The sequence below is a fragment of the Mercenaria mercenaria genome, chromosome 9 (assembly GCF_021730395.1).
Source record: "Mercenaria mercenaria strain notata chromosome 9, MADL_Memer_1, whole genome shotgun sequence".
NCBI lineage: Eukaryota > Metazoa > Mollusca > Bivalvia > Venerida > Veneridae > Mercenaria > Mercenaria mercenaria.
This window is the reverse complement of record NC_069369.1, coordinates 81182960-81209250: the sequence shown is the minus strand read 5'-3', so window position 1 is coordinate 81209250 and position 26291 is coordinate 81182960. Positions and strand designations below refer to the sequence as shown.

Sequence of the window (26291 nt, the reverse complement as noted above, 5' to 3'; positions counted from 1 at the left end):
AGTAGGCCAGATCAAAGGAAAATCTTGTTAACAATCTAGAGTCCACAGATTAAGCTTGAAACTCATGAGAATCGGTCAGAGTATTTGTATTGATGACTTCTAGGTCAAGTTCAGATCTGGGTCATGTGGAGTCAAAAACTAGGTCACCTGGTCAAATCAAAGGAAAAGCTTATTAACACTCTAGAGGCCACATTTATGATCCTATCTTCATGAAACTTAAACAGAATGTTTACTGTGAAATCATTTTTATTCGCGTAGGACGAATTTTCGCGTATTTCACGCTAAGACCGATGCGCAAATTTAAGACCGCGCTATTATTATGTCTCCCACTACACAGTGGTGTGGGAGACATATTGATTTACTCCAGTCTGTCTGTCTGTGTGTCTGTGTGTGTGTCTGTCACAAAGCTTGTCCACACTCTAAGTCGAACATTTCTCATCCGATTTTCACCAAACTTGAACAAAATGTGTTTGACCATAAGACCTCGGCCAAGTTCGATAACTAGCCAAATTGGTCCAGGCGTCTTGGAGTTATGGCCCTTTAATTACCAAAAATCGGTCTTTTTAGCTCGACTATTCAAAGAATAGTAGAGCTATTGGACTCACCCATGCGTCGGCGTCCACGTCGGCGTCCCGATTTGGTTAAGGTTTTGTATGTAAGCTGGTATCTCAGTAACCACTTGTGGGAATGGATTGAAACTTCACACACTTATTCACTGTGATAAACTGACCTACATTGCACAGGTTCCATAACTCTATTTTGCATTTTTACAAAATTATGTCCCCTTTTCGACTTAGAAATTCTTGATTAAGGTTTTGTATGTAAGCTGGTATCTCAGTAACCACTTGTGGGAATGGATTGAAACTTCACACACTTATTCACTGTGATAAACTGACCTACATTGGACAGGTTCCATAACTCCATTTTGCTTTTTTACAAAATTATGTCCCCTTTTTGACATAGAAATTCTTGGTTAAGGCTTTGTATGTAAGCTGGTATCTCAGTACCCACTAATGGGAATGGATTGAAACTTCACACACCTGTTTACTGTCATGATCTGACGTGTCCTGAGTAGCTCCCTTAACTCTACTTTGCATTTTTGTCAAAATTATGCCCCTTTTTCGACTTAGAAATTCTTGGTTAAGGTTTTGTATGTAAGCTGGTATCTCAGTACCCACTAATGGGAATGGATTGAAACTTCACACACTTGTTCACTGTCAAGATCTGACATGCACTGTGTAGGTCCCTTAACTCTACTTTGCATTTTTTTCAAAATTATGCCCCTTTTTCGACTTAGCAGTTTTTGGTTAAGTTTTTGTATGTAAGCTGGTATTTCAGTATCCACTTATGGGAAAGGATTGAAACTTCACGCACTTGTTCACTTTATGAGCTGATAAGCTCTGTGAAGGTTCCATAACCCTTTTTCCCATTTTTACAAAATTATGCCCCTTTTATTGACTTTTATATTCATTCAATTGACAAGGCTGTTGAATAGTCGAGCGTTGCTGTCCTCCGACAGCTCTTGTTACTCTTGTCCGCACTCTAATTCGAATATTTCTCATCCAATCTTCACTAAACTTAAACAAAACATGTTTGACCATGATACCTCGGCCAAGTTCGATAACTAGCCAAATCGGTCCAGGCATTTTGGAGTAACAGCCCTTGAATTATCGAAAAATTGGCCTTTTTACTCATGTCCGCACTCTTAATCGAACATTTCTCATCCGATCTTCACCAAACTTGAACAAAATATGTTTGACCATGAGACCTCGGCCAAGTTGGATAACTAGCCAAATCGGTCCAGGCATTTTGGAGTTACGGCCCTTGAATTTTTGAAAAATCGGCTTTTTTACTCTTGTTCGCACTCTAAGTCGAACATTTCTCATCCGATCTTCACCAAACTTGAACGAAATGTGTTTGACCATGAGACCTCTGCCAAGTTTGATAACTAGCCAAATCAGTCCTGGCATTTTAGAGTTACGGCCCTTGAATTACCGAAAAAATCCATCTGTTTACTCTTGTCCGCTCTCTAAGTCGAACATTTCTCATCCGATCTTCACCAAACTTGAACAAAATGTGTTTGGCCATAAGACCTTACCCAAGTTCGATAACTAGCCAAATCCGCCCAGGCACTTTTCATTTATGGCCCTTGAATTACTGATTGGATCCACTCATCCAGACCATCTAATTGGATCCACTCGTCTAAAACATCTAGAGAAACTAATATTTTTCATCATCTAAGGGGCAGTTGTGGGAGACATGCTCTTTTCTCAAAAGCATCTTTAGTTATTTTTTAAATTCATTTTTAATTTCTAAAATTGAAAATGCGCGAATTAAAGCCCACGCGAAACATGCCTTTTTCACATTTGCGCGAAATTTCATGCCAGCGAATTTAAATGATTTCACAGTATCTTGATAATCTTTAGGCCAAGTTTGAATCTGGGTCATGTGGGGTCAAAAACTAGGTCACAAGACCAGATCAAAGGAAAATCTTGTTAACACTCTAGAGTCCACAGTTTAAGTTTGAAACTCATGAGAATTGGTCACAATATTTGTAGTGGTGACTTCTAGGTGAAGTTTAAATCTTGGTCATGTGGGGTCAAAAACTAGGTCACCCGGGTCAAATCATAGGAAAATCTTGTTAACACTCTAGAGACCACATTTTAAGTTGGAAAACTCATGAGAATTGGCCGGAAAGTTTGACTTAATGAAATCTAGGTCAAGTTTGAATATGTGTCTTCTGGGGTCAAAAACTAGGTCACCCAGTCAAATCAAAGACAGACTGTGTGTGTGCAATAGGAGCTGCATTGTTGACTGGATATTCGTGAGATTTGATCAGAATGATTTTCTTGATGAAATCTAGGCCAAGTTTGAATCTGGGTCATCTGGGGTCAAAAACTAGGTCACCAGATCAAATCAAAGAAAAACCTTGTGTATGCAATAGGGGCTGTATTTTTAGCTCACCTGTCACATAGTGACAAGGGGAGCTTTTGTGATCACCCTTCGTCCGTCGTCAGTCTGTGCGTGTGTGCGTGCGTCTGTCCGTCAACAATTTCTTGTCTGCACGATAGTGGTTTCATTTATGATTTTATTTTAACCAAACTTGCACACAACTTGTATCACCATAAGATCTCGGTTCCTTTCTTGAACTGGCCAGATCCCATTATGGGTTCCAGAGTTATGGCCCCTGAAAGGGCCAAAATCAGCTATTTTGACCTTGTCTGCACAATAGCAGCTTTATTTATGATTTGATTTTTACCAAACTGGCACACAACTTGTATCACCATAAGATCTTGGTTCCTTTCTTGAACTGGCCAGATTCCATTATGGGTTCCAGAGTTATGGCCCCTGAAAGGGCCAGAATTAGCTATTTTGACCTTGTCTGCACCATAGCAGCTTCATTTATGATTTTATTTTAACCAAACTTGCACACAACTTGTATCACTATAAGATCTTGGTTCCTTTCTTGAACTGGCTAAATTCCATTATGGGTTTCAGAGTTATGGCCCCTGAAAGGGCCAGAATTGGCTATTTTGACCTTGTCTGCACAATAGCAGCTTCATTTATGATTTGAATTTAATCAGACTTGCACAAAACTTGTGTTGCCATAAGATCTCAGTTCCTTTGTTGAACCGGCCAGATCCCTTAATGGGTTCCATAGTTATGGCCCCTGAAAGGGCCAAAACTAGCTATTTTGACCTTGTCTGCAAAATAGCAACTTCATTTATGATTTGATTTTAACCAAACTTGCACACAACTTGTATCACCACAAGATCTTGGTTTCTTTCTTGAACTGGCTAGATTCCATCATGGGTTCCAGAGTTATGGCCCCTTAAAGGTCCAAAATTGGCTATTTTGGCTTTTGCAGCCATATAGAGACTTCATTTATGATTTTATTTAATACAAACTTCCAAAATATCTTCAGCAACAATTAATCTTGGATTCCATGACAAATCAGATCCAATCGTAGGTTCCAGAGTTACTTTATATCTGATTACCTCCCCTGATTGTAGTCAAAATGGATTTATATCAGTAAGTACTTATAGAATTTATTTGAAATTTCATTATTGTCATTAGTTGGACAGAGCCAATCAGGGTAGATAACTATGGACTGACTTTATGTCAAATTACCTCCCTTTATTTCAAATTAAAATGGGTATATCTCCGTAACTAATGAAGATACTGATCTGAAATTTCATTTATGTCAACAGATTTATTTGGCAGATCCTCTCTTTTGTTCACTTACAATAATTTTCTTTTTAATTACTTCCCTTTTACGTTACTATAAATAGCTTATTTTTAGTAACTTTTTTATTATTGGCCGTAGGGAAAAACCAAGACCACTTTTCTGCGGTACAACATAGATGGTACCTCCAATTTTTAGGTGTATTTTGACATATCTGTACCTTGTAAGAATTTTTTTTTCTTTTTGGTTAAATTTCTTTCCTTTGTCGTTCCTGTCCTTTGGACTTAGATATTTTTTCTGAGGACCTTCTTGTCCTCAAGTGCAATGATAACAGGTGAGCGATATAGGGCCATCATGGCCCTCTTGTTTATTTGATGTTCATGAAACTTGGTCAGAATGTTTGTCCCCATGAAATCCCGGATGAGTATTTATCTTGGTCACGTGGGGTCAAAAACTAGGTCACCAGGTCAGATCAAAGAAAAAGTTTGTTGACACTCTTGGAGTCACATTTTTAGCTCACCTGAGCCAAAGGCTCATGGTGAGCTTTTGTGACCGCTCAATGTCCGCCGTGCGTCGTGTGTCCGTCAACAGTTTCTAAAAAAATCTTCTTCTTCAAAACCACTAGGCAGAATTACACCAAACTTTACAGGAATGATCCTTGGGTGGCCCCCTTTCAAAATTGTTCAAAGAATTGAATTCCAAGCAGAAGTCTGGTTGCCATGGCAACTGAAAGGAAAAATTTAAAAAAATTGTCTTGTCCAAAACCGCAGTTCATAGGGCTTTTATATTTGGTGTGTAGCATCATCAAGTGGTCCTCTACCAAGATTGTTCAAATTACCCCCCTAGGGTCAAATATGGCCCCGCCCTGGGGGTCACATGGTTTACTTAGACTTATATAGGGAAAACTTTGAAAATCGTCTTGTACAAAACCACAAGGCCTAGGGCTTTGATATTTGGTTTGTAGCATCATCTAGAGGTCCTCTACCAAGATTGTTCAAGTTATCCCCCTAGGATCAAATATGGCCCCGCCCCAGGGGTCCCAAGTTTTACATAGACTTATATAGGAAAAAAAGTTTAAAAATCTTCTTGTCTGAAACCACAACACTTAGACCTTTGATATTTGGTTTGTATCATTGTCCTATGGTCCTCAACCAAAATTGTTCAAATTATACCCCTTGGGTGAAAAGAGGCCCTGCCCTGGGGGTCCCAAGTTTTATATAGACTTATATAGGAAAAAGCTTTAAAAATCTTCTTGTCTAAAACCATACGACCTAGGCTTTTGATATTTGGTATGATGCATTGTCTAGTAGTCCTCTACCAGAATTGTTCAAATGATGCCCCTGTGGTTAAAAGAGGCCCCGCCCTGGGGTCACTTAGTTATTATGTGAGTTATATAGGAAAAATACTTAAAAAATCATCTGATCCTATTTCCAAGACTGTTTAATTACAATTACCTGATGACCCCAAGTAATATGATGTCACTTGACTGTGACCTTGACCTACTGACCTACTTTCTTGTTTTTTAAGATACAGCCTTGGAATTTTGATGACATACACAGATTTGCACACAAATCTTAAAACTGAATTTCATTGACCATGAATGTGACCTACTGACTTTCTTAATATTTTATCATCAGTTTGACATTTGAAACATGTAGCTCATATTACTCAGGTGAGCGATCCAGGGTCATCATGACCCTCTTGTTAGCTCACATGTCACAAAGTGACAGTGTGAGCTTTTGTGATCGCGCAGCGTCCGTCGTCCATCCGTGCGTCCGTGCGTAAACTTTTGCTTGTGATCACTCTAGAGGTCACATTTTTCATGGGATCTTTATGAAAGTTGGTCAGAATGTTCATCTTGATGATATCTAGGTCAAGTTCGAAACTGGGTCACGTGCGGTCAAAAACTAGGTCAGTAGGTCTGAAAATAGAAAAACCTTGTGACCTCTCTAGAGGTCATACTTTTGAATGGATCTTCATGAAAATTGGTCGGAATGTTCACCTTGATGATATCTAGGTCAAGTTTGAAACTGGGTCACGTGCCATCAATAACTAGGTCAGTAGGTCAAATAATAAAAAAACATTGTGACCTCTCTAGAGGCCATATTTTTCATGGGAGCTGTATGTAGGTTGGTCTGAATGTTCATCTTGATGATATCTAGGCCAAGTTCGAAACTGGGTCAACTGTGTTTAAAAACTAGGTCAGTAGGTCTAAAAATCCTAGAAAAACCTTGTGACCTCTCTAGAGGTAATATTTTTCACAAGATCTTCATGAAAATTGGTCAGAATGTTCAACTTGATGATATCTAGGTCAGTTTTGAAACTGGGTCATGTGCCATCAAAAACTAGGTCAGTAGGTCAAATAATAGAAAAACCTTGTGACCTCTCTAGAGGCCATATTTTTCATGGGATCTGTATGAAAGTTGGTCAGAATGTTCATCTTGATGATATCTAGGGCAGTTTCGAAACTGGGTCAGCTGCAGTCAAAAACTAGGTCATTAGGTCTAAAAATAGAAAAACCTTGTGACCTCTCTAGAGGCCATACTTTTGAATGGATCTTCATGAAATTTGGTCAGAATGTTCACCTTGATGATATCTAGGTCAAGTTTGAAACTGGGTCACGTGCCGTCAATAACTAGGTCAGTAGGTCAAATAATGAAAAAACCTTGTGACCTCTCTAGAGGCCATATTTTTCATGGGATCTGTATGAAAGTTGGTCTGAATGTTCATCTTGATGATATCTAGGTCAGGTTCAAAACTGGGTCACATGAGCTCAAAAACTAGGTCACTATGTCAAATAATAGAAAAAAAAACGACGTCATACTCAGTTCAAAACTGGGTCATGTTGGGACAGGTGAGCGATTCAGGACCATCATGGTTCTCTTGTTTTAAATCTTCTTGTCTGAAAGTCCAAGGCCTAGGCCTTTGATACTTGGTATGTAGCATTGCCTAGTGGTTCTGCCCCGGGGTCACTTGTTGACTTATGAGTTATATAGGAAAAAATACTTTAAAAATTTTCTGATCATAATTCCTAGACTGTTTTATTATAATTACCTGATGACCCCAAGTAATTAGGGGTCACTTGACTTTGACCTTGACCTACTGACCTACTTTTTTTGTTTTTTAAAATGGAGCCTTGAAATTTGGATGACAAATACAGTTTTGCACACCGATCTTAAAACTGACTTTCAGTGACCATGAATGTGACCTACTGACCTACTTTCTTAATAATTTAGCATCAGTTTGACTTTTGAAACATGTAGCTCATATAACTCAGGTGAGCGATCCAGGGCCATCAAGACCCTTTTGTTTATTATATCTGTCATGAAGTCTGAGATGATTTCAATTCTTGGTCACGAGAGGTAAAAAACTAGGTCACTAGGTCAAATGAAAGGAAAAGTTTGTTTACACTCTATAGGCCACTTTTTTGCTCCAATCTTCCAAAAACTTTGTCAGAATGTTTGCTTTCATGAAGTCTTGGACGAGTTCTAATCTTGGTCATGTGGGGTTAAAAACTAGGTCACTAGCTCAAATCAAAGAAAACGCTTGTTTACACTGAAGAGGCCACATTTTTGGTTCAATCTTAATGAAAATTGGTCAGAATATTTGTCTCCATGAAATCACTGGGTGAAACATGTTTACACTGTTATGGTATGTTACTCAGGTGAGCGACCCATGGCCATCTTGGCCCTTTTGTTTATTAGAATAGAAAAAAAGAAAAAAAGTTTTACATGTTATAGTTGAAATTTCCAAACATTGAGGGGCCATTGGCTCATGTAAATCCTACTTACCTGTTGATTAAATTTATTCTGTTAACAGATGATGCAACAGTTTGCAAACAATTCAGCTGTTCAAACTGTGGAAGTTATAGGATTTGAGTAAGTAGCATAACATTTTGTTTCCTTATTTGGGCTGAAAATGATCAAAATTATCTATTTATATGTCTTACTACTTTTTTTTCCAAATTGATTTCTTCCATAGCTCATTTATTACCTATTTTATGTTTTTGTGACTCAAGGTCAGTACCAGAAATGTGTTTGGCTGGGGATGTAAATTTACTGAATTTGCTTGTCAATATCGCAGTGATAGGGCGTGGTTGAAATGTATGCTTGTTTTCCTTTTTCAGGGAAGGATCTGTGAAAGTGATTTTAAAAGTTTCATTCTTCAAAGTTGAACTTTCTGTTAGTATTGAAGTGGACAATACAGAACAACTAGAAGAAGCTCAAGCTCTTGTTGTTAAAAGTATGGATGTAATTATTAAAACTGCATTGCCTGAGGTAGCTAAAGACTTGGAGCAGAAAGGAGTGTTTCAAGGAGTTAAAGTACCGGATGTTCCCATTGTTGTAAAGCAGGGTAAGTACTTATTTAAATGTGTAAAATATATCCAAAATATATCCAAATGTGATTGGAAGTTTTCTAAAACCCTGAAACATAAGATACCTTTTGAATTATGTACACAATCAATATTCTAAATGGATACAGAGCTAGTTGCTAATTATAAAAATTAATGAGTAATCCATGAAAATCCCCACCTTGATGAATGGACAAAATCTTGCCAGATGTGCTCATGGCGAGTGTCATATTTGACTCTCCAGCTTCCTTTGGTGTTTTGATGATTTTTATTGTGCTTATTCTTAGTGGGTCAAATGTCAAGGTCACCCTGAGACTGAAAATGGAGTCTGACCAATAAGTGAAAACCACCTAGCTTTAGAATAGTTAAAAGACGATAGCCTCTGATCACTGAATGGTCACTATTGATTGAATGGTCTAAAGGTCAAAGGTCAAGGTTACAGTAACATTGAGACTGAAAACAATTTACAATTAATAACCACAGAATGAATTGGCATAGGACTGTCAAACTTCGTTGAATGTGTTAATGGTGAGTGGGTGCTAGGGGTCAGTAGGTCAAAGGTCAAGGGCTTATTATATTTGTCTAAGAATGCTGGGGACTATTCCCATGAAACTTTGTAGCGTGATTGCTTATGAACCACATTTGTAGATCAAGGTAAAGGTCGAAAAGGGAGCTAAAAAAATGTCAAATTTAACCACCATATTATGTGTCCGGGGCATAACTTTTTAACTATTTGCAGTATTTACTTTAAGTTTGGCATGTAGGTATGTTGCAGTGAGATGATATGAAGAACACATGAACCAGGTTGGTAGGTTAAAGGTCAAAGTAACAAATAGAGCTCAAAGGTGAAATGTGTCCAGAGCATAACCTTTTATCCATTCAAGATATTGACTTCAATCTTGGCACATAGGTAGGCGGGGATAAGATGACTGTGCAGAGCACATGAACTTTGCCGATAGGTCAAAGATCAAGGTAACAAATTGAGTTCAAATATCCAGTCTGTCTTTTGTTTTTTGTGTCCGAGGCACAAGTTAAAATCTATTCATGGTATTGACTTTAAACTTTTAATATAAGTGGGTGGTAATGAGTTGATTTGAGGAGTGCAATAATGCACATCACTTCTACTACCCCCATAGTAACCCCACCCATCCCCCAAAAATCACTTTAATATTCTTTGTCTTAATATTCGCATGCATGAACCAGGTCAGTAAATCAAAGGTCAAGGTCACAGCAAGGTGAAATCTGGTCATTATATTTCGTGTTCAGAGCATAACTTGATAACCATCTCAGGTATTGAATTCAAACTTAGCATAAAGGTGGGTGTGATGAGACGATATGCATATCTCATGAATTTGGTCAATAGGTCAAAAGTAAAGTTCACAGGTTGAGTTCTGATTTCAAATCTGTTCATTATATTTTGTGTCCGGAACACAACTTCAAAACTACTCAAGGTATGAACTTAAAGAGACTTTAAACTTGGAATATAGGTGTGTGGAGATAAGATAATTTGAAGAGTGCAATAGTCTTTATTACATCACTACAAACATACACATACACATTAATCCCCTCCCTCCCTCCCTCCCTCTCCCCCTACAACCTCCCCCAAAAATACACTTTTAGTTTCTTGTTTCTTAGTATTCCATCACCCCACCCCCATCCCCCACCCTATACATACACCAAAAAAAGAAAAAAGATGGACTTCCATGGAGATCTTATTATAATCACAGTTCCTGTTGACAATACAATACTGTTGAATAATTTTAATTATTTCAATGTTTTCAGACCCATGTATTGATGAAAAGCTATGTGTTGAACGGGCAGAAAAGGATATCTGTGGACCAATTCTGAAAGAGCTCCAGGCAGCTACTAGCAATAAAGACAGATGCAGGTGTAGCTTTTAAAATATTTGTCTTTTGTTTTACATTACACAAGGTAAGAACTTAGCACAAAAATCTTAAGAACATATTGTATAACATTTTTCTCAGTGAATCATTGAAATATTTGACAGAAATGTTCCTGACAGTTAAAGTAGACATTGTATTAAGAGACCACACAAGGTACCGCCAAAAAGTGGTCTCTTAATAGAATGCCCTTGTAATAGATTCTGGTAAATTCAGGATGACGAATTATATGCTGAATTCGAACTGCTGATGTACAACATGCACAAAACCATAAATATTGTTCAAAAGTTGTTTTAATATGGTGAACACTTCTCCCAGTCCACTGACTTTTGAAACTGTTTGTTTGCGCGACTGATGTAAAAGTTAGGTATATACATGTGCAAACCTGTCCACTAGTAAAACAAATGTGAAAGTTTTGTACAAAGTCATTTAATAGATACTTTTGCAGATAAGTTTACCTGCTCGGACTTATTTCGAGTAGTCACTGGTCGAGAAATGAAAAATTCGCTAAACAGAATGTATTTGTATAGTAAAAATGTTCTGGCAAGACATTAAGCAGTTGCTTAATAGCAAATTCGCTTAATACAGGTTGTGGCATGCACTATGTTGACTGTACAGAGAAAAAAATAAATACACAAAATTCTCTTTAAAACCACTGAAAAACATGTCAGAAATAAAAAGAAAATTTGTTTTACATACAAAAGCCAATATCTTTCACTCCTGAACATCATCTTATTTTTTCACTGGCTGATATGCCACTTGTAAAATATTGCATCTGGTGTTGACTCAGTAGAAGATATTTCTATTTCATGATGTAAACAACAAATATACTAAATTTGATTTATGCTTTTCAGTGAAATTCTAGAATATATACTAGTAGGTGAAATAAAATTGATATTTTCACTGTTTCGAAGGGTTATCACAGAATATACAATGCTTGATTACTTTCTTACTTTAACAGACAGAGAAATTAAGCCATGTTAGAACATACATTTTTTCTGGGCAATTAATGCAAGACAAAATGGGACATAATTTGGACAAAATCCCCCAGGACTAAAATCCCCATTGCTCTGTTCAACCAAGGCAGACAACCTTTTGCCTTTGAGCTCTAGAATTAAAAAAAAAAAGATTAATATAAGTTAAAAAATTACATTTTTTAAGATAATCATACCAATTTTTGAACAAAAATGAAAATTTGGATATAATTGAAAAAATGAAAGGGATGGGTGTTGGGGCAAGATTTTCTCCTCCTTTGTTAAAGCAGGTAGGATTTTGTATCTTTATCCCCAAATGGGTATATAACATGCCTTTATAAAGGCATTGAGTGAAAAATATGTTTTATACCTTCAAGTATGGAGTGTTTTTTTCATATTTCAGTGCCTACTTGGATCTGTTGTCGTGTGTTGCGTTACAGTATGAGCTGGCTGATACGAAGTGTAAATGGAACAGACTGCGTACCAATTTTGAAGACTCTGCTCTAAAAGCATTAAATCTTAACAAAACTGAGCTGAAAGCTTGTGTGCGAGGTTAGTTAATATTATGTCCTTTCCAAGTCTGTAACGTAATAAAACGTATTAGCGTCTGATGGCCCTTTCACGCTTCTGTGGAATCAACATTTATTACATGAAATTCATTTTGAAAATATTTCTAAAATGTCTAGGTCTGCACCTCTCAAATATGGAAACATCTGACATCCGAGACATATACTGACATTTTTAGACAACATCAAATAGGATCTGATGAAGTTCCAATAATCTCTGTATACCGTTGCTCCGTTACGGACCCCTGTAAGATTTGTGTTTATTCCAAGTGCAAATATTTTTTCGTAGATGAAAAGCTGACATGTTGTGCTAAAGCCCAGGTATTTTCAAATGGTTAGAAAGTGCCAAAAATTGACTCCCTATTAATTTAGACAGGGTGACCCCTACTCGTGAACCCTGACTATAGACCAATGTAAATGCGAGTTTCATTTTCAAGTTAAGCCTGTGTACTTTCATTTTCTTTACTTTCGGAAAAAGCTGAAGGTCATCTGACGTCATGTTTTGTGTTGTCAAAAACATACATATGCCTGGCGGGATTGTATAAAAATGTGCCATCCTAACGATATGCAATAAATAGTATGATAAGATTATAAGTTAGTGATGTCAGTTAGCTATTTGAATATGCAATTATCTGTTAATAAAATTAACCAGTTTATCACATGTTTTCTTTAAGATTAATAAAATTTGAAATTTCTTTTGGACGTTTGGAAAAATCTAAATTTAGCGTTCTTGCGAACAATCAGTCTTTTTGACATGTGTCAATCATTGCAACAGGGCTATTTTTATCTCCACAGTATGGAGCAAAAGAATAATGGGTTTGTTTTTGTCACTAAATTAAATGTTTGTCATGTTTTAAACATTTTGCTAATTTCCTATCAGGAACACATGTTTGATGTTGTACAGACAAGTGTGGTTGGCTTAGTTCCAGCTATCAAAATTTTAACTTTTTTACATTTTCTGACAATGAAATCTTTTCTTGATATATGAAATGATGATGATGGTGATGACTTTTGGTTGATATATAAATCTAAAAAGTATTATTAGGATAAATTTAAATACTGTTTATATAAAATAGTTTACCTCTTAAGTGCTTGATATATATATACATGTATGCTGATTCCATGCCTATAAAATGTTTTGAAGTGTGAACCCTCCGAAAAAGACTACCTGTGAACAAAGACCACTTTTGCTCTTTCCTATGACCGGTCTTTGTTCACAGGTTTGACTGTATATGGAAAACTTTGAAAATCATCTCCTCTGAAAACACAGGCTGAATTTAAAATTAAATTGACAACACTGTTCCTTTGGCAACCCTTTACCAAATTTCTTAAAATCATTCTCTGGTCTCTAAGGGAAGAGGCTAGTTTTCCCAATATGGCTTTATAGAAAAATATGAAAATTATTCCTCTGAAATCTTTGACTCAAATTTGAAAAAAAAATGGAAGAAATGTTCCTTAAGTGACCCATAACAAATTCCTTCAAATCATCTGTCTTGTTAAAAAACAAGCTGCCAGGGGACAGGGTTAGTTTTCTCCTTATGGTTAATATATAGAAAAATTTATAAATCTTTTCCTGTGAAGCCACTGTTTCAGTTGAAAATTAATTTGACAGCAATGTTTCTTTGGGCGACTCTTCCTAATTTTTCAGATCATCCTGTTAAATTATAAAACACATCCTGCAGGGGATTCGGCTAATTTTCCTTTTATGAAAAGCTTTGAATATGTCCTCTGACCCTCTACTAAATTCCTTCAAATAGTTCTGTTTCATTAAAAAACATGGTTACCAGGGGGCAGAGATAGTTTTCCCCAGATTACTGTACGGAAAACTTAGAAAATCTCCTCTGAATCCACAGGCTCAGTTTCAAAATAATTTTATAGAAAAGTTCCTTGAGTGACCTTCTACCAAAAAAAAAAAAAAAAAATTCTATGAAGCCATATTAATTTGTTAAAAACATGACAACATGCGGAGGTGGAACTACTTTTCTCTGTATGACTATATCATCGGCCTCAGTCAAAAAGGACATACCTGCAAAATACCAAATTTTCGGGAGACAAAAGACAAAAATTTAAAAACAGTGTATCTGCAAATAGAAGTATACCATTTGAAGAAATCAGCTTCAAAAAGACGTATTTGCAAAAACTGTATTAAAAAACACACCATTCCGCTGCATTGATATGATTTTAAAGAATTCCAGATAGCTTCATTTATTGCATTTCATTTTAATAAACACTCAAAACTATGTACTTTCGTGCAAAATGGTGACTCATTGCAAATATGTTGCAAATTTCGCCCGTCGATGAAATTTATTTTACGTCCTTTCCTCACATGACAATTTTTTACCTTTGCGATTGGCAATTGTATCCGATATCTTGGCAAAAGATGCGGGAACACTTTACCTTTTTGAAAATAACTTAAAAATCTTTTGGCAAAAATGCAGGTATGTTCTTTTCGACTGAGGCCAACAATATGGAAAATTTTAAAAATCTTCATCTCTGAAACTGCAGGCTCAATTTGAAAATAACTTCAAAGCAATGTTCTTTGGCGGCCCTCTACTCAATTCCTTCAAATCATTATTTTTCATTTAGATTCCTTCTTTGAAAATCTCCCCTGAAACCACTGACTCAATTAGAAATAATTTAACAGTATTTTCCTTGTTTCAAAAGTATTCAATCCAGCTGTGAATGTCAGGCGAGTGATCCTTGTTCTCAGAAACTTGAAATTACAATTGACACTACCAGAATACTGCAACTACTGATAGTTTATTCTGTGTTTCAGGCAACTTCTTTAACTTCGTCCCTATTGACAACGCAGTTATTATAGCTAATCCATGTGGTGATCTCAACGTAATGAAGATGGTGGCAAGATATCAGTGTGCTACGTTGTATTCTTTCATCTCCCTTGCCAGAGGAAGAACAGACATATGCAGGTAGCTTATTATTTTGTATTGAACTGTATGTAGATAATTGTTTAGTACATTGATACACACGTAAATATAGTCAGGAAATTCTTTCAGACTTTTATGCTCCTGTCTGTCCGTCCTTTCATCCTGCATTTCTTGTCGGGAGTATTTCGCAGCACCCACTGGTTGGAATATAGCAAAACTTCATAGGAAGCTTTACAGTCAAAAGGAGATATGCATATTTTCCTTGTGTTTTGGTAAGATGACTTTTCACTGAGTTATTGCCCTTTGATTATTAGTATCCTATAGTACAATTATTGTCTGGAGTATTTTTCAGCAACCACTGGTTGGAATTTAGCGAAACTTCATAGGAAGCTTCACTTTCAAGAGGAGATGTGCAAATTATCTTCTTGTTTTGGTCGGATGACTTTTCATTGAGTTATTGCCCTTTGATTATTCAACATTAGTATCCTGTAGTACAATTCTTGTCTGGAAAATTTTCAGCAACCTCTTGTTGGAATTTATTAAGAGGAGATGCACATATTGTCTTCGTGTTTTAGTCAGGTATTTTTCATTAAGTTTTTGCCCCATTAGTATTCAACATAGTATACTACAATACCATTTCTTGTACGGAGTATTCCTCAGCAACCACTAGATAGAATTCATCAAAGCTTCATAAGAAGCTTCACTCCCAAGAGGAGAGGCACATATTATCTTCATGTTCCAGTTGGATGATTTTCTCTTGGTTATTGACCTTTGATCAACCAACATTAGTGAAGTGTAGCACCATCCTAGTCAAGAGTATTTCTCAGCAACAATTGGCTGGAATTCAGCAAAAATTCATAGGATTCTTCACTATCTTTGTTATGACTTCATGAATTTGATTCAAACTTAAAATAATTTTTCCACAACACCATCCTTGTCATATAACGTATGGTCCATCATCCTTGTCATATGACATATGGCCCACAACTCTGGCGCAACGGTTTTGTGAATTATGTCCCTTTTTTCCTAAGAACTTCAGTTTAATATGTTTTGATACACTTTATTTCTATCTCTGTTATTACTAAATACATTTGACACAGAGTTAAGCTATAGTCCAATACTTCCATCCACATTGGAGTCATTAAACACCTTAGTGACAGCTCCAGCTTCCTTAGATGTGCCCAGTTCACTATCCAGCATTGAAATAGTTGAGCACGCTGTCTCCTGTGACAGCTCTTGTTGAATATATAGAAAGTGCTTTCTTTAGCTAGTTATTTTAGGTTAAATGTGACAACAAAGATATCAGGTAAATTCACAGCAGTCAATTTTTTTATTTTTGGTTTAACCTATTTAATGTTCAGTAAGCAGCCAGAAATTTTTTTTAATTTTACCTCTCTCTCATGAGCGGTAACTTCCCCCTTTCAAGTAGCATGTAATTTTGTCAAGGTAAATTTCTCTACCAAAAAAAGAAATTATGATATTGCAAATTTGCTTAGATTGGTTAGAATTAAATTAGGGCTGAAAATTTATATGTAAAAAAATTATACAGTGTTCAAAGACCTTGAAAAGACCTTGAAAATGACTAAAACACTGAAAAACTTGTAATATTGAATATTGAAAAAATTTGAAGAAAAAAAAAACAGCTTGAATTTCTCAAAAAATCTTCATAAATATTCTGTCAGCCACTGAATTTTTGGAAAGAATAAATCTTAAAAAAAAAAGATGATAATTTAAAAAGATGTTGATATTTTGTCACTTATTGATTAGATATGTACAGGTACACTGCGGAAAATGGTTCCGTATATGGGAGTGTACGCATTCCGTATACTCCTAATATACGGGCGTATACGGAAACATTTTTCCCGTATATGGAACATTCCATATACGGGAATCCCGTATTCTTTAATTGGACATTCATGTTTTTCTCACATGGATCCGTTCATTCATACTTAGCATAAATACGTTTCAACAGTTTATGTCAGTATTCAAAGTTAGGGATTGTCAAGGTCCAAAAGTATGTTTAAGGCGTAGGTTTTGATCATACTTTCAGGAAAGATACCTTTTATATGATATTCATATATTAGACATATACGGGACCGTATACTCCCGTATATGCACATATTTTTCGCAGTGGTAGTTATCATAAGTAGGCAGCATTTTACAGTTTAAAGAAAGCCCAATTTATGCTTTAACAAAATTTTAGAAATATTTGATATAAGGTTTGGGACTAAGATTTCATGATAAAATTTGAGCAACATTGTCCTTAAAAAAGGCGCTTGAAATGTACTTGAAATTTGTCTGAAAGGTCTGTACGGACCATGTGTAAACGAATATCATTACCTGTAATGCATTCTACTCTATCTCCCTGTATTTCAATAATTGCAGATTTGTATTACAAATGGAAGTCTGCGTTAGAAATATCCTGATCCAACACTTCGGGCCGTTATACCTGTCTTGTGAAACTGACGCCAACACTGATGTCAGCCTCACCTCGCTGATTGACCATGAAGATGAAATCTTTGAAAGTCGACAAGTCAGTCTGGAAAAATGTAAGTTTTTCCAATATGACGAGTCATAGGTAAAATTTCACTTACAACAGATTCTAAAATTGCATATTTTTCTCTATTCTTGTTCAAGTGGAGAAGTTTGTTGTTACTTGTAGGTAACATGTTAGTATTTGCAGGGTCCTGCAAGGCTGAGTGGCAGAGGTTGAGGGTGAGTGGCTGAGGTTTGAGGGTGGGTTGAGGATGAGTGGCTTGAGGTTGAAGGTGAGTGGCTGTGGTTGAGGTTGAGGTTTGGGGTTTGGTTGAGGGTGAGTGGCTGAGGTTGAAGGTGAGTGGCTGGGGGTGAGAGGTTGAGATTGAGGGTGAGTGGCTAAGGTTGAGGGTGAGTGACTTAGGTTGAGGGTGAGTGACTGAGGTTGGGGGTGAGTGGCTGAGATTGGGGGTGAGTGGCTGAGGTTGAGGGTGAGTGACGGAGGTTGGGGTGAGTGGCTGAGGTTGAGGGTGAGTGACTGAGGTTGGGGTGAGTGACTGAGGTTGAGGGTGAGTGGCTGAGGTTGAGGGTGAGTGACTGAGGTTTAGGGTGAGTGGCTGAGATTGGGGAGAGCGGCTGAGGTTGAGGGTGAGTGGCTGAGATTGAGTGTGAGTGGCTGAGATTGGGGATGAATGGCTTGGTTTGGGGTGAGTGACTGAGGTTGAGGGTGAGTGGCTGAGGTTTGAGGGTGGGTTGAGAGTATGTGGCTGAGGTTGAAGGCTAGTGGCTGAGGGTGAGTGACTGGGGGAGAGGGCAAGTGACTGAGGTTGGGGGTGAGTGTGTATTACTGGCCTTTTACCTCTTGGGGTTTGAAATCAAATTAGAATGTAGAATTCTTCGAGGAGGCTATTGAGCTGGATTGAAGAGGGTTAATATATGTTCCCTGATGCCCACCAGTTTTTGAAATCATGTTTCGATGGTCTTCTTTAAATGTATAAAAACTTACCATGTCATTTAAATTATGTTGAGGCATCTTAAAACTTAACAAAACACACAAGAAAACATGGAACGTGTAGAAAATCCAAGACCATTGGTAGGATAAATGAAATACTTTTGAAAAAAATAGTATTTAAACTAAACGAAATAAAACAAAGCAAAAATTCAAGTTCTTTTTAACAGTCTTAAGCAGAGATTTCTAACACCAGTCATGGGTATACAAGAAAACAATTTTAAGTTGAAACATCTCTTAAATACACAATATCAGATTTTAGACATAAAGTTAGAATTTTTCTAATTATAGTAAGTTTTCTTTAAAGGTATTCATTTATATTCTTGCTCGGAAATACAAAATTTCGCCATTTCTTTAAATTGCAAGGATAGTTTTCAACAGGAATATACCCTTAACATAATTTTTGTATTTTAGGTGAATTCTGCCTAGCACCAAATGTTTTTGAAGTATTTACAAGCAAATGTGGAATGACCATGGAATATATGAAATGGGTTTCTGAAGAGGAAGCTTGCAGGTATTCTAGGTTTTATCAAAGATTCAAATGATAAAACAGATAATGATATTCTTACAGATCTCATGGCAACCAAATTCAATATCTTTTATCATAACAATACTTTTTTTTTTTTTTGTAACTTAAAGCCCCAACTTTTACTACCCTGGCAGTAAGTTTTGTAGGAGGAGCCTATCAAATAACAACGCTACTCTAGGCTGTCTGTTAGCTAAAATAGCTCACTTTAAATGATTCACAGGCAAATGTAAACAATGGTCAGTTGAAGAAGAAATTTGAACTAGTTTGCATGTTTTGATGGTAAAAAACTATTATTATCCATATTGTGCATCCATATCAGTATCAGTCCTATGAAAAATTGAGTCAAGACTAGCATTCCTGATTTTTAATCTTGTTTATGTAAATTTAACAATGAAACTCAAAATCAAACATTCATTTAACTAAAATTCTGTCATTGCTGGCTGGTCCATTAATTGAGATAACCTAGCAATAAATGTAGAAATAATAAACTTAAGTCTGGGATGCAGAACAATACACACAATTTAGCAAGTGCTGCTGTGATAAGGACTAATAAAAATGATAAGCTATTTGAAATTATATTTTATCGCTGTATGTCTGTAATTAGTAGTTCCCTATTTCTTTAAAACATTTTTTATGATATGACATATAAAAATATAACTGTAGAAATGACTATGATATTCTATTTGGTTTAAATATTCAAAATTACTTTCTGGAGAAGTTTTGCAATGCACTCTAGCTAGGTGTTAATTCCACTGATACGAAGCCTTTTGACCATCAGGTTTGTTGATAAAATTAACCACGTGGGAATTGTTTACATTCTCTGTTCCTCTAGGGTTCATGACCTCATTAGCTCCTCCCGGCAAATTCAAATTTTTGGCAGTTAGGTTTAAATAATTTTTTGAAACTATACTTCAACATTTTTTGTTTTAAAAAATAAAAACACCAATTGATAAAGAATATTTCAATGTGTATTTATGCAATTTTTCATAACTTTTTATTCAGTGGTTTATTTAAAATTTTGAAAAAGGGCTCTCTGATGTGAAACATGCATAATTTATATAAAAACCTGCCCCGGCACCATCTTGTGGCTTTTATATGGCAGTTGGTTGTCACTTTTTAGCTTACCTGAGCACAAACTGTATTTTTCACTACGAAATCTAAGTCAGGTTTAAAACTAAGTTACCTGTCAATGAAATGTAAAACTAATTATGCATATATGCCAGAAGTTTGCATGGTCTGTGGTTAAGTTGTTCGCCACTCAACCCGGGGTTCATAGGTTTCTTTTTACACTATATTAATGAAAATTGCGAAGCCCTGGTTGAGTACATAATGTATGTTTTCAGGATGTTACACATGGAGATGCAGTGTATAGAGGCTCATCTCAAGATGTGGGATGAGAATCATGTGTGTACAATGGATGATATAAAGAAAATGTTCAAAAATGATGAACGATTCCTGAACTTCGGCAAGAAACACTTATCGTGGCTGGACAAAGACAGCTGGAATCAGTGTTTAGGTAAACTTTTAGCACAGACATGTTTATACAGGGGCTTCAGTGACTTGGTACTTAAGTTTGCTGTCTTTGAATCATATGCTCCTACCTCTGGGTTTGGAACCAGGCTTGGGGTGTACAATTGAGGAGGTCATGTGAGGGAGTTATCAAGCTGGCTTACAGAAGGTTGCCTAAGTGCCTGAAAAAAATCGTGAGGGGTACATTGAACATTTAAAAGTGAGGCCACTTTCACAAGCTTCACATACTTGGATTCAGTGTTGTTATATTTTCTTGTCCTTTGGGATCATGGAATCCATTCAATAGATGTGTAATAGAGTTCCGCTTAAGCCGGTGCTAGGGGGCGTGAGAGGTGTTGCATATTTTATTACCTCTCATGAACAGACTCAATCAAACCGAGTCTGTTATTATTCTTTTTGGTTGCATTCTATGCTTCCAAAGGATCTTTTTACAGATTTTATTCACAAGCTGGATTCTTTTTTAAATTGTAATGTTTTCCCAACAACGATGAAGTAAAAAGCACAATGTTTACTGGAGTTGCAATATTTTCATGAGAATTATTTTGCATGGAAGTTTTCGTTAGTTTTGGATCAATCCAGATGGAGCAATCTTTTATGTTTTGAAGCTGTTGAATTTTGAAGAATTTATTTTTGAACAAATTCTAATTACTAGACTGGCAAATACACCTAAATTTGCTGAATTAAAATGAAACATTCATTCACATTGACTGCAAAACATCATTTTTGACAGATCATCTCATTGTCACATAAAAATAAAGTGATAAAGGGGGTGGTCAGGTGGTTTAATTGTAACATGATTGACTTCCATTTCTTGGCACTGAAAACATGCATAATTATGATTACCATAAATGATGGGTTTTTTTCTGGGACGGAAAATGTCATTGGTATTTCACCTCTCCTACCCCCTAATATTGCTTTGGCTAACACCCTCTCCCTCCAATATTTAGATTTTTTTTTAACATTATTTGTGGGTGGGTGGAGGACAAATTGCCTCCTCTTTACTGACAATGAGGTACTGGTTCAGGGAAGGGAGAGGGTGTATTAATTAAATCACATATAGCTTTAATTCTACATGAACTGAACTGAAATATGCAAATGTAAGATATGGTGTTCATGAGTGAAAGATTCTTTGATCTTACATACAAAACAGACTTTCTTTTTATTTCATGTTTTAAAGAAATATCCATTTTTAGCTCACTATTTGGAGATTAGGGGTGCTATTCTACTCGCCCTGACGTCGGCGTTGGCGTGAGCTTTCTTGGTTAAAGTTTTTCGGCAACCTTTGTTTTTCTTTGTTACTATTGCTTATATGTTACTGTAACTTCACATTAACATTGTTCAGCATGCAAACAAAATATGTGCAGGGGCTGGGCCCATTATACCCAAGGTCAAGGTCACCAAGATGTTATACTTAGGTTATTTTTAAGGTTAAAGTTTTTTTGGCAACCTTTGTTTTTATGCCCCCGCAGGCGGGCATATTAAAATCACACTGTCCGTTCGTCAGTCCGTGTGTGCGTCCATGCGTGCGTGCTTCAGTCCGTGTAAATTATTGTCCGGGCTGTAACTATTCCATCCGTAAAGGCATAAATATTCACCATAATGAGACGACATGTTGTGTGCAAGACTCAGACCCCTAGCTCCAAGGTCAAGGTCAAACTTAGAGGTCAAAGGTTGACAGGGTCTGTTTTGTGTCCGGTCCATAACTCTGCCATCCATGAAAGGATTTTGAAATAACTTGGCATAAATGTTTACCATAATTAAAGAAGACATGTCATATGCAAGATCCAGATCCATAGCTCTAAGGTCAAGGTCACACTTAGATGTTAAAGGCTGACATGGTATATTTCTTGTCCAATCCATAACTCTACCATTGGTGAAGAGATTTTAAAATTACTTGACATAAATGTCCCCTATATTGAAATGATGTGTTATGCGCAAGATCCAGACCCCTAGCTCCAAGGTCAAGGTCACATTTAGAAGTCAAAGGTGTTTCTTGTCTGGTCCATAACTCTGCCATTTATCAAAGGATTTGAAAATAATTTGACATAAAAATTGAGAAGGGTTGTCCCGCTTATGACCTGGGTCTCTCAGGTCAAGGTCACAAAATTATATGTGATTTTTTGAGCAGACAACTGTAGCATTCTTGGGCACACTTCGGGGGCATTTGTCACAAATGATGACAGCTCTTGTTCTGTCATATCTTTGTTGCTATTGCTTATATCTTACTGTAACTTCACATAAACATTGTCCAACATACAAAGTATGTGCAGGGACTGGACCCATTATACCCAAGGTCAAGGTCACCAAGTTGTTATACTTGGAATTTATTGTCATGTTAAATTTTTTCAAAAGCTTCGTTTATAGACATGCCTTTGGTACTTTAAAAAGATAATGACTTGAAATTAAAAATATTTCTTTATAATCATCATCTACATGTGTGGTTACAGTCCCCATAACTCTAATTGTATTTTTGACAGAATTATGCCCCTTTCATACTTTGATATAAGTATTTTTGGTAATCTTTGCTTTCTGGATATAACTTTAGTACAATATAAGATAATGACTTGAAACTTAAAATGTATCTTTATCATCATCATCATCATCTGCATGTGTGGTAACAATCCCCATAACTCTTGATTTGTATTTTTGACCAAATTATGCCCCTTTCATACTTAAGTTTTTTGACAAACTTCGTTTCCATGACATAACTTTGGTACTGTATAAAATAATGACTTGAAACTCAAAATATATCTTTACCATTATCATCTTGGTGTATCTTCCTTTTAAAGTAGAGGTCTCTTATTGAGACATAAATTCATTTTACTGTCAAATCGCCAAATAGTGGAGCACGCTGTCTTACGGACAGCTCTTGTATAGTTTCTTACCAGCGTGAAATATATATTATGAAATGTAATTGACTGTACACATTTAAATGAGATAATCGTATGAATTTGTTTGATCTTATTTCTAGGGACTGAAATGGTCAAAATAGGCCCGCCTGAACCGGAAAGTGTATGTTACAACCAAAACTACATTAACTACGTACTTCACTACTATGGCTGTTTAAAAATTGGCGAGGGAGAAGAATTGAGTTGCAAGTAAGTTACCAAGTCAGTGAGTAAATTCACTCCAACTCTAGAGGACCAGCAAAACTTGTATGAGTAATTAATTGTTCGAAACATAAAAAAAACCCATTATTTAAGGATTTTGTGGGGTTCTGATGGATGGGTTTAAGGTGGCATTTGAATTATCCAAGTTCAAGTTTACACATTCTGTGCCAAACTTGGTGGAAATGAACATGTTGAAAAAGTTGATACAGGTGGCTGCTAAGGGTGAATCATCTATAATTAGCATTGTTGAAAATTTGCCAAATTGCTAATTATATCCTTATTAACATTATTTAATCCTTGCTCTCCTAAATTTCTATAATAAACTTGTCCATCTTTCAATTTGGACAGTGCCATTAACTGTTAAAAGGGGTGCATACCAAAAAAATACTGACTGAATGGCGAACAGTGCAGGTCATGATCAGACTGCATGGATGTTCTGGCTGATCATGATCTGCACACGTTGCAAAGGCAGAATCAATTGTGTCCAGCATGATAAGGGTTGAATTTTAGATTTAGGTTTTAAAAGTGTATACTCTCTTGAATGTCAAATAAGAATTATTACGTTCTAAATTTTGATACCAGGTTGAAGTGCTCAAGGTGAGCTATTGTGGCTGGTCATTGTCTGGCGTCCGGCGTTGTCAGTCATGCATCGTCCATCTTGTGTCCTGCATCAATATTTGCCTTGTTATCCCCCGCCTATGAAATCGGGAGGGGGGTATTAAAATGGCGTTGTCCGTCCATCGGTCCGGACGGGCGTCCGTCTGCAGCCATTTCTCAGTAACTAGCTGGTAGAATTTCATGAAACTTGAAATAAACATGAACCAACATACTGTGATGATGCCCGTCAAGTTTGATTTTGGATTGGTCAATTTCCCTTAGACTTATTGCCCTTGATTTAACGAAAAATGCCCAAAAATGTCAGTCCGCAGCCATTTCTCAGTAACTATCAGGTAGAATTTCATAAAACTTGAAATAAACATGCACCAACATACTGCGATGATGCCCTTCAAGTGTTTTTTTTGATTGGTCAATTTCCCTTAGAGTTATTGCCCTTGATTTAATAAAAAATCCATGTCTGAAGCCATTTCTCAGTAATAAGATGGTAGAATTTCATGAAACTTGAAATAAATATGAACAAACATACTTCGATGATGCCTGTCATTTTTTTTCAATTGGTCAATTTTCCTTAAAGTTATTGCCCTTTAATTGTTTAAAAATCTACAGATTTGTACATAACAAACCAACCAATTGGTAGAATTTCATTAAACTTCTTTCATTCTTTTCCATGAAAATTTATTATAAACATGTGAAGTTCTGTCCAAACACCTGGTCACCACCTTGCCTTGGTCACATCCCTTCCCCCCCCCCCCCACCCACAAAAAAAATAAAAATAAAAAAAATCATTCCTTTTTATTATTATTTCTTTTCAAACCTTCCATGAATATTTATCAGCATGCAAAGCTGTACCATTCCCCCACCTCACTCTCAACTCAGTCTTGCCCACCACCCCTATCATGCACTCTCCCACCCATTTTTTTTTTCATCATTTTTAATTTTCCATCAATATTTATAATCAACATGTGAAATTTTGTACCCTCGCCTGGTTCCCCCCCCCCCCCCCCCCAAAAAAAAATTCATATTCTGTTAAAATGATTTTGACTAATGAAATTATTTGCTTCTTAGTAACATCCTTAACATCTTGCCGGATATATTTTTGGCCATTCCTCACCACAAGCCCTTTCGGCGGGGGATACCAATTCATCGAATTTGCTTGTTAACACTCTAGAGGCCACATTTTCGACCCAATCTTTATGAAACTTAGTCAGGATGTTTGTCTTGATAATCTCTAGGTCAAATTTGAAACTGGATCATGTGGGGTCAAAACTAGGTCAGTAGGCCAGATCAAAGGAAAATCTTGTTAACACTCTAAAGTCACAGTTTGAGTTTGAAACTCATGAGAATTGGTCAGAATGTTTCTCTTGATGACCTCTAGGTTACGTTCAAATCTGGGTCATGTGGGGTCAAAAACTAGGTCACCTGGACAAATCAAAGGAAAAACTTGTTAACACTCTAGAGGTTGCAGTTGTGACCCAATCTTTATGAAACTTAGTCAGAATGTTTGTATAGATGATCTCTAGGTCAAGTTTGAATCTGGGTCATGTTGGGTCAAAAAGTAGGTTACTAGGCCAGATCAAAGGAAAATCTTGTTAACACAATAGTCCACAGTTTAAGTTTGAAACTCATGAGTTGTGATCAGAATGTTTGTCTTGATGACTTCTAGGTCAGTTTCAAATCTGGGTTATGTGGGGTCAAAAACTAGGTCAACCGGTCAAATCAAAGGAAAAACAGTTTTGACCCAATAATAATAATAATAATAATAATAATAATAATAATAACGACTTTATTTATAGTGGATAACATATTTGGCTAAGCCAATTTACAATATGGTCCACATATACATGGCTATATACAAACATGGATAAAAATATGACAAAATAAAACACACAAAGTTAATGTTATCAGAAAAAATAATATGAGAATGAAAGATTATATACAATACAGGACACTAATTAACAACTGAAGTAACTATTTACAATGAAAAAGGAGAGAGATGGTAGAGACAGTATTTCCTGACATTTAATTGCAATTATGACTTATTTTACTGTCAGAGTATTGCCACTGAAGGTACGATCTTTAAATTTCTCCAGGGTGTCTGAAGTACGTATATATTTAGGTATGTTATTCCAGATAACTGTTCCAGAATAGTGCAAAGAT

The 26291-nt window shown here is 36.3% G+C and overlaps 1 protein-coding gene across 1 annotated transcript in view; it reads left to right on the top strand.

The window, feature by feature from the left end:
* Nucleotides 1–26291, top strand: part of LOC123546328 (uncharacterized) — a 234024-nt gene that overhangs the window by 129222 nt on the left and 78511 nt on the right. Inside the window, exons 54-62 of the mRNA XM_053550673.1 lie at nucleotides 8006–8064; nucleotides 8313–8539; nucleotides 10320–10425; nucleotides 11816–11964; nucleotides 14755–14905; nucleotides 17249–17412; nucleotides 18762–18861; nucleotides 20220–20392; nucleotides 23378–23504. Of these exons, the coding sequence (XP_053406648.1) occupies nucleotides 8006–8064; nucleotides 8313–8539; nucleotides 10320–10425; nucleotides 11816–11964; nucleotides 14755–14905; nucleotides 17249–17412; nucleotides 18762–18861; nucleotides 20220–20392; nucleotides 23378–23504 (1256 nt within the window). The remainder of the gene's footprint in view (nucleotides 1–8005; nucleotides 8065–8312; nucleotides 8540–10319; nucleotides 10426–11815; nucleotides 11965–14754; nucleotides 14906–17248; nucleotides 17413–18761; nucleotides 18862–20219; nucleotides 20393–23377; nucleotides 23505–26291) is intronic.